The 19,234-nt window shown below is 61.4% G+C and overlaps 2 protein-coding genes across 4 annotated transcripts; both read right to left on the bottom strand.

Moving 5' to 3' along the window:
- Positions 1-119: 119 nt before the first annotated feature.
- On the bottom strand, positions 120-4,174 carry FDX2 (ferredoxin 2). Of its 2 annotated transcripts, none has more exons than XM_087425481.1 (5): positions 3,873-4,174; positions 3,726-3,780; positions 3,418-3,554; positions 789-876; positions 120-550 (listed from the first exon to the last, which is right to left on the bottom strand). In XM_087425481.1, the coding sequence occupies exons 1-5, from the start codon at positions 4,024-4,026 to the stop codon at positions 394-396; spliced, it is 591 nt and encodes a 196-aa protein (XP_087281607.1). In that variant the 5' UTR covers positions 4,027-4,174; the 3' UTR covers positions 120-393. The 2 variants fall into 2 exon arrangements, with proteins under 2 accessions (XP_087281607.1, XP_004442680.1); XM_004442623.2 differs by having other exon boundaries at positions 3,418-3,524; positions 3,873-4,170.
- A 70-nt stretch (positions 4,175-4,244) lies between these two features.
- RAVER1 (ribonucleoprotein, PTB binding 1) lies at positions 4,245-19,055 on the bottom strand. 2 transcript variants are annotated; one of them, XM_004442625.3, is made up of 14 exons: positions 18,771-19,055; positions 17,128-17,194; positions 13,959-14,428; positions 10,077-10,268; positions 9,789-9,918; positions 9,366-9,460; positions 8,497-8,584; positions 7,991-8,202; positions 7,802-7,895; positions 7,593-7,726; positions 6,768-6,842; positions 6,155-6,286; positions 5,689-5,772; positions 4,245-5,600 (listed from the first exon to the last, which is right to left on the bottom strand). In XM_004442625.3, the coding sequence occupies exons 1-14, from the start codon at positions 19,038-19,040 to the stop codon at positions 5,454-5,456; spliced, it is 2,190 nt and encodes a 729-aa protein (XP_004442682.3). In that variant the 5' UTR covers positions 19,041-19,055; the 3' UTR covers positions 4,245-5,453. The 2 variants fall into 2 exon arrangements, with proteins under 2 accessions (XP_004442682.3, XP_004442681.2); XM_004442624.3 differs by having other exon boundaries at positions 7,593-7,895.
- Positions 19,056-19,234: the final 179 nt, after the last annotated feature.

Genomic DNA, 19,234 nt, shown 5'->3' with positions numbered 1-19,234 from the left:
AAGGGGGTCCCAGGCCTCTGCCTCAGCATCCCCGCTGGCCCCATCAGTGCTGTGGGAGGGGACAGTTGGGGGTCTGGAGGATACAGGGTGTGCCCCCCCAAAGCCACTCAAGATGCTGGTTGGAAGTCTGTGATCAAGTTTTATTGTCACTCCAACTCGATTCCACCCCTCTCCACACCCCGATTCTCAGGAGTCCGGGGGAGGCTGCCCCAGCAGGGGCCCTGTCCCCACCAGAGCCTGGACACAGGATCTCTCTGAAGGTTTGGGCCTTCTGGGTGCTTCCGACATCTCGCTCTCCGGCCTGTCCGTGCTCTGGGCTGGGCTCGCAACGTGGCCACTCCTCCAGTCCTGGCCCTGGCGCCATGGGTGTCCCGGAAGGTCCAGCTGCCCGTGTCAGTGGGGCTTGGGGACGTGACCGTCCACGTAGAAGTTTCTGGTGATCTTGGGCAAGGTGAATTCGGCCCCTTCCAGCTCGGGGGTCAGCACAATCTGGCAGCCGAGCCGCGAGTTCTCCTGCAGGAGGGGGGCCATGTCGAGCATGTCGTCCTCCCTGGGGCGAGGAGGGCAGTGGTTAGTGGTGGGCATATTGGTCCGGCTGGTGAGAAGGTCCAGAAGGGCAAGGAGGGGCAGGCGAGTCCAGGGGGAGCAGTCAGAGGGGCAGCATTCCTCTGGGGGAGAAAAGCTGGGCTGCCCTCTGCTGCTGCCCAGGCGGACCTCCAGACACGGGGAATGCAGAGGCTCAGCGGCCAGACCCCCAGCTCAGAGCCGGGAGGGGCCGCCTCGCTCACCTCTCATCAGGAGGAGGCAGAAGATCCAGGTGGGCCTCGCTCACGTACACGTGGCAGGTGGAGCACGCCAGGGAAGCTTCGCAGGCCCCTGGGGGCAGCAAGGGAGGGGCGCCAGTGAGGGGCACAGTCAGGGAGAAGCCCTTTATTTCACCACGCGCCCCTCAGCTCTCCCTCCCAGGCCTGTGTGCCCCCCCACCCTGTTATTTACTCAGCCAGCTGTTCCCAAGGTTTTGCAAAGGGGTGTCCGGGGTATCCCATTTCCCAAAGATGCCCCAGCCGGTTGGGTACATGGAACCATTAACGAGCATGGACTTGACTTGAGTGTAGCTGAGAGGGGAAAAGCCAGGCAGGTTCTGGGTAGGGTAGGAGCCCTTGCTGCGACCCTGTCACTGCGCGGGGCAACTGTGTTCCCGCCTCCCTGCTCCTCCTGAAGGAGGGAGGGATTCACTGAGCACCTAGCGCAGCAGGGGGAGGAGTCAGCGAATAAGTGGAAAGATGCAGAGGCTGGGGTTTTCCGCTTGCCCCAGGACACCCTCCCAACCCCCAGACTGGTCACCGAGAACTGCGCTTGGGGATAACGTCCCTCCTGGCCGAAAGCCTTTCCAGAGGGTTTTCACAGCCAGAATCAAGTCCAAACTCCTCCACTCCGTCCTGGAGGTCCTCCCCGACCCCCACGCACTCCACTTCAGCCACATCGGCCCCCTCGCTCAACTCCAGCGTGCCCGGCCCGTCCCCACCGCAGGCCCTGTGCATGTGCCGTCCCCTTGGCCTGGAATGCTCCTCTCTCCACTCTTTCCGTGGTAGATCCTTCTGGTCTTGGGGACTCAACTCAACCGTCCTCCAAGGCCCCCATCTCCTGTTTCTGGTCCTTGTCCCCACCTTGGTAACTGTTTTGAATTTCTGCACAGTATTTATCACAGCCTGAAGATACCATCTAATCTCTGGGTTTACCTGTGCCCCGGCAACCTGCCCCCCTCTCTCTGCCCGAGATGCTGAGCCACGCACGTTGTAAATGCTCAAGAGACAGGTGTTATAAGGGACAGATTCTTCCTTTCTCTTCCAGACATGTCAACAAGGAGGATGGGGCTGCAAGGCAGCCTCCAAACCCAGCAGATGTTCCCTGCGGCACTTGGTGACTAATTTGCCCACCCTCCCTGTCTCTGGGGAGAAACTTGGCCTTGACACTCCAAGTTGTCCCCCGCGTCTCTTCCTCAGCCCTGTTTCCCACCTCGCTAGCATCCTCTTCCCCTGAGAGCGACATCATCTAATATAATTGTCCCGACTAGTCACTGCCCACTAACCACGTGCCAGGTATTAAGCGCTACGCACGAGACCTGTTTAATCCTCCATAGCAACCCGGCGAGACAGCAACTGAATTCTCCCATTTTACAGATGTGGAAACAGAGGCTCAGAGATGCTAAGTCCCTTGCTCAGGGTCACACAGCTGCTAAGAGGCAAAATTTGAACACAGGCCACTTGCTTCTAAAACTCATGTTCCAATCTGTTTCCTGGCCTGCCGGCCACTGGATTCCAGAACAGAATTTGGATAGAGGTGCCACGACATCCCCACCCCTTCTAACAATTAAATCAGGTTCCCTCTTAAATGAACCTGTACATATTTTTCAGACTGTCCTTCCCAGTTGCTCATGATAGTATACATGTTTATTTGTGGGATTATTGTCCCTACTAGGTTAAAATTGGTGTGAAATGACTGGAGCCTTATCTCTTGTGTACACTGCTGCCTGCCACACAGTAGGTGTTCGATGTTCAAAAAAGAGCAGCACAGATTAGGGGGTGCTCTGGGTGTGAATAGGCTGGGTGTGAATCTAGTTTTGCCACATACATGACCTTGGACCAGGTCTCTTTAACCTGGGGCTCAGTTTCCTCACCTAAAAAATGAGATAACAATCTCCCCTATTGCAAAAAGTTGTCATGGAGAGTCAATCAGGCAACGTGTCAATGCACTTAAAATAATGTCTGCTATTATTATCCTTCCTTCAACAAATACTGACACTATTTGTCACATCTAAATACCATGACAGGCAACAGATAAGTGTGAATGAGGCGAACAGGGTTTCTGATCTCATTTTGGGAAGAGAGGACAAAAAGGAACCAAAACAATGAGAAGTAATTAAGACAATAAAACACACTGATGTGACAGAGTGAATGGGGCTTGGGGACTTTGGCTGGGCAGAGGGGAATGATTGTCAGGAAGATGACATCTACGCTGAGACCTGAAGGATGAGAAGGAGCCAGAACATCTGGTCAGAAAGCACTCCTGATGGTGGGCGCAGCAAATGCAAAGGCCCTGAGGCAGGAATGAAGTTGGCTCTTGGAGGAACAGCTAGTAAGCCAGTATAGGTGGGAGAGAAGGAGAAGGGAGGCAGACAGACAATACATGCTCCTGGAGAGCAGGAGTTCTAGTAATCTCTAGTAAACGCTCAATGAATAACTTCTGCGTGAATGAAGGTTAAGAGCTGGGGATGAGAGCGTGGGGAGGAGCCTGGATTTTTAACCATCTTTGGTGGGAAGCCATGGGAGGGTGAAGCAGTGGAGACACATATCTGATTTGTGGGTTTTTTTAACGAGCGAATAAGGGCCTCCCCAATTCCCTGTGCCCGGCTCCCACCTTCCAGGTCCACCCCATGGCGCTGGGCCAGGTGGAGAACATTGTCCCCGACTCTGCCGCTCACCGGAATCCGTTGGCCTGACCGGTCTACGAACACCACGTTCACCCTGGGGACAGATGTGGGTGTAGATGCCGAACGGGATGATGGGCCAGGTGGAATCAAGGGTTAGGAAGTTGGGGTTGGGGGGCTTGACGACAGGGGAATAGGGCGATGCAGAAGGGGGACCCAGGGATGAGGCTGCAGGGCAAGGTGGGGACCGGAGGAACCTCGTGGGACGAGAAATGGGGGACTTGGCCCCCCCACTCACACGTCCCCGGGCCGCTCCGGGCCGCCGGCTTCCTCCTCCCCCGCCGGCCGCGAGCCTGGAAAACACAGTTGAGTAAGCGCCGCGCCGCACCCGGCCGGCGTCCGACGGGCTAACGCTGTCTTCCCACCCCAGAGGCACCCCAGGTACCTGTCGCCCGGAATTTCCTGGCTGTCACCGGCGCCGCCGCCTCCCCGAACCCCCAAAAGCCCCCGGGTCTGCTCCACCAGGCGCCCCTGGCCGCCCGCAGCAGGAACCCAGCATTCACCCCGCCCCGCGCTACGGAGGCGGCCATGACAGGCATCACGTGACCCGTGCGCTGGGCATGCGCAGTGACGGCCACGTGAGCAAAAGGCCCGTAACTACCCGAATATAAGCGCCGGCGTTTGCGTGGGGCGTGCGAAAGGCGGGGACTGCCAGAGTGGGACGGCGCCGGCAGGTTCGCGCGCGCCCAGGCCTCCAGGGCCATCTCAGACCGCCCACCCAGGCCCACTGTTTGTCCCAAGAACCAGGCAGCTCTGCTTTCTTTAAAACCATTTACTTACAAACTTTAATTCAGCAAAGGTCTGTGTGAGGACTGGGGAGAGGACACCCCCCTGGAGTGGATGTGGACCCCCAGAGTCAGGGGAGGGCAGCTGGTGGCCCAGCCGGCCAGGGGCAAGGCCCAGGGTCATCTCAGGCCGACAGGTCCTGCTGGTGGGCAGGCGCAGAGATCTGCATGGGGTTGTCAGATTCCAGCTCTGGGCCAAAGGGAGGCCAGCTCCAGGTGACCTGGCCTGGGGACGGAGAGGCGGGGCTCATCTTCAACATGGGGGGAGACAGCAGAGGCTCAGGGAGATGCATAATGCCCATCTCCCACAGACGGACAGCAGGGGGACTGGTTTGCGCAGGCGGAGAAAGCCGGTCTCTGCTCCTCCGCCTGGGAAGGAGGGAGGGTGGGGTTGGTCCGCCAAGACCAAGGCTTTGGCCTTCTACTGTCCTCAGGGCGGGGACCTGGGTAGAGGGGCCCAATCCCCAGGCCAGAGCCATTTGGTCCTGAGTCGAGCTTCCGGAGCTCGGCATCTGAGAGGCTCTGGCCAGCGGGGCCTGGGGCCTGGCTTTAAGGCATCAGAAGGCAAGGGAACTGTGGCGGGAAGCAGGGGACCCAGAGCTGGAGGACAGGCCAGAGTGGGCAGGCAGGAGCAGGAGACAGCCATGCCTGCAGCAGCCATGGGACAGAGAAGAGGGCTGAGCCGTTTCAAACTGACAGGTGTGGAATGGAGGCCCAGACATACTGGGCCCTGAAGGGATCAGAGCTGGGGGTCGTCCTGGATTGTTTAAAAAATAATAAAAATTAGAAAAGGAACCAAGAGTCAATTGTCAAAGTTAAAAAAGGGGACAGTCTCTGATCCTCACGGGAGGTCAGAGAAACCTCCAAGGCACTCGAAAGACCAAGACACAGGAGCGACGAGGCAGGAGAGGACAAAGGCAGACACAGGGGACGGGAGAGAGCAGGCCGGGGCCCCTCTCTTAAGGCTGCGGGGTTTCCACGCCGGGAGCAGGCCGGAGGTGCGGCAGCCCCCGGACGCCCCCACACTCCTTGGGCTCCTGGGGCTCCGGCTGGTTGGTCAGCAAAGTCTTTCAGAGATTTTTCTATTACCGAAAGGAAAAAGAAAACAAACACAAAACAAAACACCAGAAAACCCCAAAGCGATTCGGTGCAGGCCCTCGAGCATCTCCAGCGCTGGCCCCTTAGAAGATCCTCTTGCGCTTTAGGTAGGAATCTGCGTAGTGGCCGCCGAGGCCCTGCGAGTGCTGGCCCACGTAGCTGCCCTCGGGGCTGGGCTCGGGCGAGGGCAGCAGGTGGGCGAAGCTGCGCTTCTGGCCACCCAGGGGGGTCTGGAGACAGAGGGGAGGGGGTCGTGGGTCAGGAGCCACCCGGGGCCACCACTCCCCAGCCCTGCGTGTCCCCGCCCCCCACCTGTACCTTCAGCAGGTGGCTGTGGCCGTTGGGCCCAGGGCCGAGGCCCAGGAGCCCTTCTCCAGAGCCCAGCGGGGAGGAGCTGACCGCCTGAGAGAAACAGGAGAGATGGGATGGGAGAAGCAGCAGCCCCCAGAGCAAGGCGAGGGTTTCAGGTTCAAATCTTGCCTCTGCCACTTACTAGCTGGGAGACTAGGGGCAGAGTATGTCATCTCCGGGCCTCAGTTTCTCCATCTGTTGATTGGGGCTAATACTACCCACACCCTGGGCTGCTGGGGGAGGAAGTGAGAGGAGGCCTGGAAGGCTGGGCAGCACCAGGTACGGGACACATGGCTGCGGGGAGGCTGGCCTATTTCAGCTGGCCCTGGCAAAGCCGATCCCTGCTCCCATCCAGTGTTCGCACCGAGGGTCACAGAGGCCCCGCGTCCTGGCTGTCCCTGGGGACGTGTGCTCGGCCCGGGAGGCTCCTCACCTTGTTAAGGTGGCTCTGCTTGAGGCCAGCCTGCAGGCCGCTGGTGAAGTAGGAAGTGGGTGAGCCGGAATAGAAGTGGGAGAGGGGCCCCCCACCACTCCGTTCGCCAAAGCCACTGGGCGGGGGGGACATCTGGAAAGAGGGACCAGTTGAGTGAGGTAGACTGTTGCAGTATCCACCCCCTTTCGTAGACTCCCCCAAACAACTCTGGGCTTTGCCGTGAGCCTAGCTTTGGTCAACAGGACAGGAAAAAGACGATGCAAGCAGAGGTGTATGCCCTCCTCCTTCCTCTGGGGAACCCTGGCACCATCACCATGTGCATGAGCACAGGCTGGCCTGCTGGAGACGAGCTCCATGCGGAGCAGATAAACCGTCCCGGCCAAGGCCCCGTCACCAGCCTAGGCTTCGCCAGATATGTGATGAAGGCCATTGTGGACTGTTGAGCCCCAGCTGAGCTGCCAGGGGACTGCAGAACTGCCCACCCACCACCCCGGAGGATGGTGAGAAATAATAAAGTGTTTGCTGTTCTAAGCACAAAGTAGTGGGACCGCTTGTTACTCGGCAAGAGCTAACTGATACACTCAGGAGGTGGGACGGGCAGGGCGGCTCTTACTTTGTGTCGGCTGGGTCCGTGAGGCCCTAGGGCTGGCTCCCGTGGGTGGGAGAAGAGCCGCCGAGGTCCCATGTCCTAAATAAAAGTGGGAGAAGCGTGTTGGGTTGGGGTCTGGACCAACCTCACCCTTGGCAGAATTCCACAGTACAGCTGTCATCAGGGAAGTCTGTCCCTTCCAGTAGGGGGCAAACTCTAGTGATGGGGGCCAACTAGGCCTGCGGGGTGGGGCAATGAGACAGAATGTGTGCCCCATCCCAGGGGGCGGCCCCCTTTGCGCACCACCCTTTGGCCCAAGGTGACTGCTGAGAAGACATGTGGCCCCAGTGGGGCCGGTGTTCGGAGCTTTCAAGGTGAGCTGGGTTGTGTGAACTCGAGGAGTTTTATATGTTGGTGTTGGTATTTATTTCACTTGCTATTTTTTCAAAACCCAGCGTGTGCCAAACATAACACCGGTGTCCAGTCCACAGCGTCTGACCCGGAGGAGGCTGAATCATGGAGCGGCCCCCCGGGCACAGAGACAGGACTCAGAGAGGGCAGAGAAGGACAGAGAGACAGACAGGAGGCTGGGCCCCATCTCTAAGGAGAAGCAGAAGTGGGGCCTAAGGCCTCTTGGGAGAGACAGACAGAGTGACAGGAAGCAGGGTCTGACGAGCAGACAAACAGACAAGACTGCGCGGCAGGGGCCATGTCCGGTATCTTCCCCACTGCGTCCCTAGCGCTTGGCCTGGCTCGGTCAGTACTAGAGAAATATCCGTCTGGAGAAGGACTCACACCCAGGGGACAAAGGGTGACAGCAGCCGGGCCACAGGGCAGCGAGGTACTCACCGAAGGGTAGTCGAAGCCATAGCTGTCGGGCAGCCCTGTGTCGGGGGGCAAGCGGGCGCTGGCGAGGGGGCTGAGCAGGCGGGACTTGAGCTGGAAGGCTTTGCTGCCACCGCCGCCACTGCCACCTCCGGGGGCTGGGGGGTTAGGCAGGGGGCCCTCAGCTGGGCGGCGGCTTCTCCCGGCGCCTCCCCAGCCCCGGGCCTCCTTACCCGCCAGGTTGCTGGCCGGGAGCAGGCTGTGCAGGTTCAGGTAGGGATTCAGGGGGATCCGGAAGTCCTTGGGGGGCTCCCCCAGGAGCGAGACCTGTGGCGGGAGGGCTGGGTTCACGAGGGCCCCTGGCAGGGGGACCGCGCAGGGAAGGAGGCTGGCGTGGTGCTGGGCGCAGGGCAGGGCCTTACCCCGGGGGGTGTTGGCAGAGGCCCACTGTCTTTCTGGAGGCCTCGGAGGCCGGTGCCTCGGAGCCCCACAGGGGCAGGGGGTGGCGTGAGCTGGGCTGCAGGGGGACCCAGGCCCATGGCTTCCCGGTCACCCCCGGAGGGGCCAAGCAGCGGTGGCAGCAGGGGTGGTGGCTTCCCTCGCCGAGGCGGCAGCTCTGGGGGCAGGCCCCCCCCTACAGACAGAAGGTGTCAGCGGCCCAGCCACACAGGACCCCTCCTCCCGGGGCCCGAAAGCCTCAGCCTGGGCCAGGGCCAGCAGCCGAGCAGCAACTGTGTGCTCCCAGGATGCTCACGGCTGCCTGCGAGGGGGCACCCATCTGACAGATGAGGACACTGAGACCCAGAGAGGTTAGGTCACTTGCCCAAGGCCACACACCCAGGACTCTATCACGCCCATTGAGGAAAGGGGCTTGGGAAAGGGAAGTGGGGCGGGTCCCAGAGATGGGGAGGGGCAGGGCCTGTGTTACCTGCAGACAGCTCCCCGAGGAGGGGGTTGGCAGGCTGGGCCCCAGGCGGGAGGGTGCCCAGGGGAGAGTCTCCCAGGATCCCGGGCTTCTAGAGACAGAGCACAGTCAGCTGGAGATGGGGGCAGTGTGGCCTGGACAGCAGACAGGTGTCACGCAGGGTCTGGCGGTCAAGCCCAGCACACCCAGACTCCAGCCCACAGCCAGTCGCAGGCAGACATGCAGTGTCCCCCAGTGTCTGCGAGACCCTGGCCATCACCCAGCCAGCCAGCCAATGGTGACCGAGGGCCTCCTGTGTGCCAGGGCCCGTATGAGGCCCTGGGGAGACCCAGGGAGCGGGAGCATACACTCAGCATGCCAAGGCCTGTCACCCCACACTGTCAATCACTGTCAGACAGACCCCCAATGACAGTCCTTCTTAGACACATGCTGTCCCACACCCAGCCCTGTTGCTATCATCACGGAACCACAGTGTCCAACACGTGCAACTTTGTGTCGATCGCAGCCACACGGTCACTCTTAACCACACAAGGGCTCAGACACACCCACAACAGTGACTTGGCCCCCGTGAATGAAACCAGACAGGGCTGTGTGTGTGTGTGTGTGTGTCTATTTGTGTGTGTGTGTGTACGTGTGAAGGGGGTGGGGTGAGAGGCCCTATTTCCCTGTGGGGCCTGGACTTTCTCCCCCAGCCTGAGTCACTTCCTGAGGAGCACCTGCCACAGGCCAGGCCCCGTTCTGAGCCCCAGGGTCACAGCCAGATGTCACCCGACCCCACTGAGGGCGAGCCATCCAGTGGCAGGTGCGAGCGCTGTCTGAAACGGAAAGGCGCGGGGCTGCGGAGCGTGGGTGAGGGGCTGGGGCCGCGTTACCTTCTGACTCTGGCTCTGCAGGGCGAGCTGCAGCAGCGCAGTGGACAGCGCGGGCCCATTGAGCAGTGGCATGGCCGGGGGGGCGCCCAGGAGGCCTGCGGGGAGACCCAGGGAATGGGCGGGGGTGCCTGGATGGAAGCCCCCCCTCCCATGAAGCACAGCCCTGGGCCTGCTGAGAGCAGGAACCAGAAGCTCCGAGAGGGCAACTGACACAGGCGAAGGAAGGGCCGGGAAGGGGAAGGGCCGGGAAGGCTGCTCTGCTCCCCTGTGGGGCACGAGGGCACCGGCTCCCTGTGGTGACCGCCACTCTCGTCCCAGCCCCTGCTCACGGGTGGCTCGGAGCTCAGACGGGACAACAATCCCAGGGAGGTACCTGGCTCTGGGAGCGCTGGGGAGCCCGCCCGCCCGCCCGGCCCCCCTTACCCTGCTTGCCCCCCGCGCTGCCGTGGAGCAGGGGGTTGAGCAGCAGCTGGAGGGAGGCGGAGGGCCCCAGGCTGTTGAGCAGCTGCAGGATGCTGGGCTCAGGCAGGAGCCCTTTGCCCCGATTGAGGGCCTGAGGAGAGGAACGGAGGGCGGCTCAGAGCGCGCCGGCCGCAGGGCTGGGGCCTCGTCCCTCCCACGCCCCTGGAGCCCGGCTGGCGCCTGTGGGGGCCCTGATTTCTCGAGGGAGGGGGGCCTGGCTGCTCCACCCCACCCCGGGCACGCACTCACCGTGGCCTGGGCGGCGATGAGCGCGGCCAGCATGCTGCGGCCGGGGGGCCCCGGGGCGCAGAAGGAGACGCGCAGGTGGCTGCCCCCCAGGGCCAGGCCGTCCCCCCGCTGCTGCGCCTCTTCCGCCATCTCGGCCGTCTCGTACTCCAGCACGGCGAAGCCCCTCAGCTGTCCGTCCTGGCCGTACGCCAGCTGCGGGGGAGAGGCAGACGTGAGCGCCCCGGGGGCAGGGACCGCCACCACGCGAAGTGACCACGGTGACCAGGCGCGGATCCCGATCGCGACAGCGATCCCCAGAGAGGGTGGCTTCTGGGCCTGGCACTGCCCCAAGCCCGGTTCCTGCATTAGCTCATCGCATCTGCTCACTGGCCCTGGGAGGCGGCATCCTAGCTGTTTCCAGAGGAGGCAACCGAGGCTCAGAGGTCAGCGGGCCCAAGGTCACACAGCTGGCGGGAGTGGGGAGCTGGGACCCACCTCGCTCCCTGGGCCTCGTGCCAACACCACTTGGGGACTTTGAAGGGAGGCCCGAGCACACCGAGGTGCAGAGATGGAGACAGCGTGCTAGGGCTGCAAGGCTGGGGACAGGGGCTGCTGGGAGAAGAGGTGGTGGCTCTGGGGCGCCACCCCACCACGAGCCTCGGGCCCAGGGCGCTGCAGCCGGGGTTGGGAAGGGCACACAGCCTAGGGGTGAGGCAGGCGGCCTCCGAGCTCGGGTTCCAGGCTGGCGGTGCCAGGCAGGTGGGTCACACAGCCAGGGAGCGGGCGCATCAGCGGTGTGGTCCCTCCACCCCCTCAACAGCAGCCATTTGGTACTTGAGACCCACGGCCCCTTATCCAGACGCTGGGACCAGACGTGTTCCAGACTGAGAAGTTTTCAGAGACAAGAAAGGAGAACCCCGCCCATCCTGTATATTCAGGGTCAGGCACCCCCAGCGAGGTCTGGGGCTCCTGGGAAATCAAGCACACGAACAGCTCCGCACAAGACGCAAAGATAAAGGCCACAGACGGCCCCACGGGGGTCAAGTCAGGCTTGCCCGCCAGGTGAGCCTGCTACCAACTCGGGGAACCCACCTCTCGGTTTTCAGGGCATTGTGGGTGCTGGAATTGTGGGTGGGGGCTGCCCCAGGGCGAGCAGATACAGTGAGAGCACCCTGCTGGGCTCTGCACACCCGGGGGCCCAAGAGCAGGTGCCTCCAGCCATGTCTCACTCCACGGCAGAGGCAGGACCATCAGCACGCCCACTGTGTAGACGGGAAAATTGAGGCTGAGAGAGGGGCAGTCCCTTGTCTAGGCCACAGAGCTGGACCTGAGATCAGACAAGGTCAGGCTGATGCCCTTAACGGGACTGGCCACCTCTGCGTGGCGATGGCTGTCCTGAGAACCAATGCCATTCCCCCTGGCTCCCGAGTGACAAGTGGGCGGCTGTGGCGTGGTGTGGGGCCCACACAGCATCCAGCAGCAGGGGACATCACGGAGCCCATAAGATGGAATGTGGCACGGCCACAAGAGGAACAAGGAGGCTCTCGTGTCCAAACATGGAAAGATGCCCAAGACACCGGAGTGGAAAAACCAAACCAAGGCAGGCCAGGCGATATTTGAGTCAAGGGAATGCAGGAAGGCATCCGTGCGTTTGTTTGAAAGGCGTAATAAATCCCACTGCAAGGAGACATAAACTGGGGTGAGGGGCTGTTGGCAAAGGTGCTGGGGGGCTGGGAGAGAGCCTTCACCACCAGATGTGCTTAAACTCCAAACAGAACTGGACTGCCCATCAACAAGAACAAATAAGATGGAAAAGGCTTTGTATAACCCCCAAGGTCCTGTAACACTTGCTTTATACACCGCTAGAGCACTTAAATATCTTTAAGCAACTTTGTCATGAAATAAAGCAATTAGATATGGAAATGGGCCTGTGTGTAAACCGCAACGCGCACTGGAGTGGGTTGCTACGGGAATTCCTTGACGTTCTCCTCTTGATTACGGAGAAAATGAATGCCCCCCGTAAGGACAGCCAACTCCCAGCTTGGCACCCGGGTTTCTTGGAAGGCGGGGCCCCCGGGCTCCGCTGCCTGACCTTGACTCCCGGCCCACCTTGTACTGGCTGGCCGGCCTGGGGAGGCCACTGCACACGCCTGTGGGCCCGGTTTCCTTATCGGTAAGATGGGGCCACTGGACCCACTCTGCAGGGTGGTTGTGGGGGTTCGATATGATGCTCAGCAGGGGCAGGGAAAGGTTGCACTCCAGGCGCAGCAGGTGGGGGGGCTGTCAGGCCTGGGCGCAGCACCCACGCCAGGTAAGCTGTGGCCATCAGCCCACTCTAGCGAGCACTTCCCCTCCCCCCCACCAGGGCCCCGCCAAGGCCCGGATGCGCATCTTCGCACAATCACGCTCATCTCGCAGATGACAGAGGGAGCCTTGGAGGGGTCAGAGGGCAGCCAAGGCCACGCTGCCCCTCCTCAGGGGGGACTGAGGCTCAAACCTCACCCTGCCGGACTGGGGCCCAGTCTCTGGGCGACCAGGATGCCTGATGTCACTGTGAGCTCCTCGGGGGCAGTCGCCTGGATGCCTGGTGCTCAGCAAACGTCCGGTGAGCGGTAAATGGAGGAACGCGTGAGCAGCTGTCCACAGCAACCCAGTCACAAAGCACTGCTGGCCTCAGCTCGAGATGGGGAAACTGAGGCTGAGAGCAAGAACTTGTAGCTGGTCACGGCCCTGCCATCCTGACCTCCACACGAGAGAATGTGGCCGCCGAGCTGACTCGTCTGTGCCCCGAGCCGCGCCCAGGGCCGGGCACACGGGAAGAGCACAGGGAAGGGAGCGGCAAGAACCGACACTGACGAGCAAGGAGAGGCGCTCCTGCGGAGGTCTGACTACCCAGGCACCAACCAACACCCCACTCACACGAGGGGATCGGGGCCCACCCAAGGCCAGAGCTGGGACCTGAGCCCAGGAATGTCCCGGCCGAGCCCAGGGACCAGCCTCCTCCAGCCGGCCTGGGGCTCTGGGGCCAGGCTGCAGTGTTCCGACCCCAGCCCTGCCACGCCCTGGCTGTGTGACCCTGGGCATGTCACTTGACCTCTCTGTGCCTGTGTCCCCGCTTGGAAATGGGGCCACTACCTGGCTCTCTGGGCTGTTACAGGAGGGAGGGGCTGCAGGCCACGTGATCAGAACAGTGACTGCTGAAGGAATGTCCATGTTGGGGGTCTGTGGGCAAGACCATCTGGGGCTCTCGGAGAGCTGGGCCTGCCTGTTCTCACCCACTGCGCCTGTCACGGGGCTGGGCATACGCAGAGAAGTGCCTGACAAATGCGACTGGAATGAACCAGGGATTGTTCTGCCAATCCAAGGCGTGAGTATTGAATCCCTTCCCATGGAGGAGGGAAACTGAGGCTCAGAGAGCGAGTGACTTGCCCAGGGCCACAGAGCAGGGCTGGGATCCGGCCAAGCCCGGCTTCCTGATCTCAAGACTTAAGTGGCCTGTGGGCTCCTCCGGAGTAGCCTCCTCAATGCCAGGCCTGGGGTGGGCAATCAACAAACATCTGAGTGCGGGAGTGAACACCAACAAGAGGGGAGCAAGCCTCGCGATCAGCTTTGACAAAGACAGCCTCGCCTGCACTTTCAGGAGAGACTGAGGCCAGAGAGGTTAAGCCAGTAGCTAGAGGGTGCACAGGGATTTGAACCCCAGCCATCTGGCTCCTCGCTGGGCTGTCACCCACTGCACCACGTGCCCTTTCTAACAAGAACCCCATTCAAAGTGGCGTCACGGCTGCTTTACTAAAAAGGGGCCCAGAAGATCAGAGACGGCAGGTGACCCCAGAGGGCCCCTCAGAGGTGCTATGGGCTGGCCCCCGCACCCCCAGGCCCCGCTCCGGGCCCAGGGCTCACCTGGCAGAAGGTGGGCGTGTGTACGGCCGAGAGCGCCCGGCGCAGGGCGTCCACGTCGCTGAAGCCGGGCGGCAGGTGGTCGACACAGAGGCAGCGGGAGTGCAGCAGGGCGGGCGTGAGCTGCCCGGCGTCTGTCCAGTGCACGTAGAGGGTGCGCGGGCCCAGGGGCTTGCCCAGCAGGTCCGACTTGGCGCGGGCGGCCGAGTCCTTCTTCATGTACTCGGCGAAGCCGTAGCCCTTGGAGTGGCCGGTGCGCTCGCTGTAGACCAGGAAGCAGCGCTCCAGGCTGCCGAAGGGCCGCACCAGGTCCTCGAACTGCTGCTGCGTGAGGCTGGGCGGCAGGTTGGCCACGCAGAGCAGGGCGTCCGTGGGCTGCAGCTGCACCGACAGCTCGCGCTCGCGCAGGCGGCTCTGGTGGAAGGCGCCAATGGCGGCCTCGGCCTGCTCCCCGTTCAGCAGAGTCACGAAGGCTGCGGCAGGGGGGACACGGGGTCAGGGGGGCCCCGAGGACCTGCCCCTCTGCCCTCGAGACCACGTGTGACCTCAGGACACTGAACCACCTGGATATCTCAGGCAGCAGCTGACTGGAAGGGTCACCAGCCTTGAGCAACCCACGTGCCACGAGGCCTGCTCCCTGCTCTCACCCTCGCCCCGCTCACGACCCACAGCAGCGCTGACTCTACACCCGGCTCTGTCCCAGGACGCATGTGTGTAACTCGGGTGACACACACGGTAGGAGTTCAGCATGTGGTCACTGGAGCCTGGTTTCAACTCTAGCCCCCCAGTGGCTTTGGGGTCTCAGTTTCCCCATCTATCAAATGGGAATAACTTACTCCTCACAACCACCGTTTTGCCAGCGAGGAAACGGGCCCAGGGCAGCGCCCTCTGCCCAAGCGGAGGAGCCTGGACTTGAACCCAGACAGGCGGGCTCTGTGCCCCTCCCTCACCGCCTTTCCAGGCCACTAACCCCTCTCACGTCCGAGCCCCTGTCTCAGCCTTGGTCCCGCTGCCACTCCCCCCAGGGGTTTGCTCTCCCCCCAGGAGCCACAGGGAGCTTTTCAAAACCATCATCAGGGGCCGGCCCCGTGGCACAAGCGGTTAAGTGCGCACGCTCCGCTGCTGGCGGCCCGGGGTTCACAGGTTCGGATCCCGGGCGCGCACCGATGCACCGCTTGTCAGGCCATGCTGTAGCAGCATCCCATACCCATATAAAGGAGAGCAAGATGGCCACGGATGTTAGCCCAGGGCCAGTCTTCCTCAGCAAAAAGAGGAGGATTGGAAGGTGTTAGCTCAGGGCCGATCTTCCTCACACACACACAAAAAAACAAAAACCATCATCAGATCGTGCCATGCCCTTACCCAGGGGCTTCTCACTGTGGAGGTCAGTGGAGCCTGCATGGCCTGGCCCTGTGGCCTTGCTGACCTCCTCTCCCATCTGTTGCTACTATTTCGTGGACCATGCCAGGCACACTCTCCCACAGGCCTCTGTACCTGCTTTTCCCTGAGCGTGTGGCACTGGCCTCTACCTCTTCACCTGATTGACCCTGGCCCACCCTTCAAGCTGACTACAAACATCACCTCCTCCATGGAGCCTACCCTGACCACTCCTGTTTCAGATCCCACTTCTGTGCTCCCACAGTGCCCTGCATGGTCTGGTCCCATGACCATTGCACCTTCAATGTTGGCAGTTGTTTGAATCACATCCTCCTCCCCAAAGTGGACTGTCTCAAGGCGCTCAGTGAACAGTTCTGACTTGTTGCCTCTCCCAATATTTACCAAGCACCGAGCAGGTGCCAGGCACCCACCGCTTTTTAGCTATTTTATTTTTTATTTGTTTATTTTTTGTGAGGAAGATCAGCCCTGAGCTAACATCTGCCAATCCTTCTCTTTTTGCTGAGGAAGACTGGCCCTGGGCTAACATCTGTGTCCATCTTCCTCTACTTTATATGGGACACTGCCACAGCATGGCCTGACAAGCGGTGCGTCAGTGGACGCCCGGGATCCGAACCCGGGCCGCCAGCAGTGGAGCGCGCGCACTTAACCACTACGCCACGGGGCCGGCCCCTTTTTAGCTATTTTAATGAGTTTAGCCTCACGGCCAACTCGAGCAGGTCACGCCCAATTTGCTGGTGAAAAAACCGATGCTCAGAAGGGTAAACGACCTGCCTATGGCCACAGAGTGAGAACAGACAAGGACTCAAGCCCATTTGCCTCCAGGGTGCAACCACCACCCTAGCCCACAAGGTAGGTCTCGAGGGGTCACCTGTCCTCACTCAGCTCCTTCACATGCCACACTCATGTGACAGATCGTAAGCAAAGGCCCCTGAAGGTTTAACGCCTGGCACAGTGCCTAGAGGGCACAGGCACCCACCAAGAGCCTCCCGTGCAGGAGGTGGGGGGCGAAGGCTGATAAGACCTGGCCCTGTCTGCACGGAGCTGACCACTCAGTGCAGGAGGCGGGTGAGTGAGCGAGCAACAACAGCCCAGGGGGGTCAGTGCTATGATGGGGGGGCCTCAGGGCTCTGTGAGGAGCTGCCTGGCGCCACCTGGACGGAAGAGGGGACAGCTAAGAACAGCGGCAGAAGGAACAGCCTGGAACCTTATGGGGGCCAGAGGAGATGGCAAGGCTGGGACACATCCTTGGAAGGTACAGTCAGGAGAGCCTCAGAGAGGTTTTGAGGAAAGAGAAGAATGATCAAGGTTCGAAGGTTTGAGCAGGTTTGCAATCAGACGAGAGCTGGCTGCCTCGGGGGGCAACAGGGGCCTGAAATGACAGAGCCAGAGAGGCCAGAGAGAGGCTGCCATTCAGGCAGAGATGGAGGGGCCAGGGAGCAGGTGGAAGCCAAGGGAATGGAGAGGCACCAATTGTTCTGGAAGGCTTGAAGGAGAAGACCAGACAGGCCTCTGTGACTGGCTGGCTGGGGGGATGGCGTGGGAAGCGGGGAGCCCAATGCCCAGGTATCTGGCTGGGCAGCCAGGAGGAAGAGCATCAAGGCTGCCCCACGATGGGCACCCAGGACGAGGGACAGACGGGGGCAACAGTCTGTCCTGCGCTGGCCTAGGGGACGATGTTGGGCCAAAGTTCAGGAGAGGAGACGCTGCACCAGGCCCCACCCAGCTTCAGGGACTGTCACCCTCTGCCGCTAGCCCACCCCACGGCCCCACAAACCTGTCCCTTTGAATTTGTCCACAAAACAGTACTTGAGCTCATAGTCGCTGAGCAGGTCGTGCACTTCCTGCGGAGACAGAAGCCAAAGGACAGGGAGTCACCAGGGGCAGAAGCGAGCAACCTGCGCCACCTTCACGGGGACCTGCTATGCAGGCAGGTTAACTGCCATCCCCATTCTACAAATGAGGCCACTGAGGCTCAGAGCAGGTACCCGGCCCAGGCCACTGAGGCCAGAGCTGGGATTCAGAGCGTAGCCGCAAAATCTCATGCTTTTAACCAACAGAACTCGCTCTTTAGAGAGTCAGGTGGATCTGAGTTCCTGGCCCAGCTCTGCTGTATGCCCCATAGGGAAGCCACGTCACCCGTCTGAATCTCGGTTTGCGAGACTGACTCTTTCCGACAACCTCACAAATTAGGTATTAACATACCCATTTCGTAGAGGAGGAAACAGGCTCAGAGAGGTGAAGGAACCTCTCGAAGGTAGATTGGTCAGGGCAGCAGTGGGAATGCCACGCAGGGGTCCCTGACTGGGGACCTTGTGTACTTAATGAGCCCACATGGCGTGGCTTCACGTGCCTCCTGATTCCCTCTCGCTGACAGCACCTGCCTTTCTGCAAGCCAGCTTTGCGGGGGAGGGGGAAGCCCCTGGGGCCTGCCTGTGCCAGACCGTGCACCCAGCAGGAGAGGCAGCATGTTCTCTGCTGAGCGATGGTGGGCACTAGGAGGAAAGCCGGCTCTAGGAATAAACCAGACCATGCTTAGTGGCACCTGCCCGAGGTCTGTCCCCAAGTCACACCCCTCTCAACACTCCTGGGACCCTACTAGTCATGTGCCCATGTACGGGCAGGACAGCCAGTGGCAGATGTGCTGGTGGGCCAGGGAGCAGTGGATTCTGGCAGCAGGGAGAAAGTACCCATTCCTCCGCGGCAGGGTGCGGCAGCTGCAATCTCTCCGAGTCCAAAGAGCACTGGGATGCCCTGCCCCATGGAGGCCCCAAGAGAAGGGCACCCCAGGCCAGAAGATCAGCCACGAGGGGCTCCACAGAACAATGGACCCCTTTCCTGCAGGTCTGCGGACTGGGGGCAGGAGACCCCATTTTTCCAAATTAATTCTAGGGCTTTTGGGGAAGAAAGACCCCAGGAACTGCTACAACTTCCGGATCTATCTCTCAGAGGATATAATAAACGGGTGCTACGGAAAGGCATACTCGAGCCAACCCTGAAACTTCTGGATATGAGATCCCACCAGCCAAGAGTAGAGGGGGTGGGGAAACACACAATCAGAGCAGGCAGCAACTGGCGCCCCCGTTTCCCCAGTCCCAACGTAGCTGCCCATTCACAATCCCCCAACATGGCCAGAGCTGCCCGCCCCCGTCCATTCCCCGCCCCCTTCAATCGCTTGGTCTCGTCCAAGCCTGTGGTCGCCCCTAGCAACGTCCTCCCTCAGTCCAAAGTTGGTTTCTCCCTCCATCACCGCCCCCCCAAATCCCGCTCTTGGTCTCTCCCGACCCCGCGTGGATCCCGCGCTTGGGCTCTCCCGCCGACGCCCCCCCGCGCACGCCAGCGTTGGTGTCGCCCGGTTCCCCCCGCGCACGCGCACGGTGGTATTTCCCGCCACGCTCCCACACCGCCCCCCCCTCATACCTGGTTGGTCACGTCCCCCGGGAGGCCCCGGATCAGTATCTTGCGGCGGTTACGGAACTGGCGCTCGGTGTGTTCCAGGCGTTTCCGGATCTCCTCGGGATCTAGCGGCGGCAGTTCTTCTTCGGGCGCCCGGCGCTCCGCGGCATCATCGGCTTCCACCTCGGCCCCAGCCTCCGGGCTCAGCGGGGGCCGGTGAGTAACGGACACGTCGGCCGCCATCTTGGGAAACCCGGCGCCTTCTGGGACCAGCGAGCCGGGGCGGAGCGGCATAGAGCGGCAACGAGGACGCGTCCGCCGATTGGCCGAGAGAAGGCCCGCCTCCTTCACGACCCCGCCAGCCCATTGGCTAAGACCCAGCCCGCCTCTTAGAGTTCAAGCCGCGTCTGGGCACCACAAGCTCCGCCCCCTTCCCCCGCGGAGATGTCACTCAGTGGACGCTCGGCGCAAGTGCAATCAAGCCACAG

The sequence above is a fragment of the Ceratotherium simum genome, chromosome 39 (genome assembly GCF_057802395.1).
Source record: "Ceratotherium simum simum isolate JZ-2026a chromosome 39, ASM5780239v1, whole genome shotgun sequence".
Lineage (NCBI taxonomy): Eukaryota > Metazoa > Chordata > Mammalia > Perissodactyla > Rhinocerotidae > Ceratotherium > Ceratotherium simum.
Note: the sequence above shows the minus strand (reverse complement) of the source record. Positions and strands in the feature narration are given on the sequence as shown.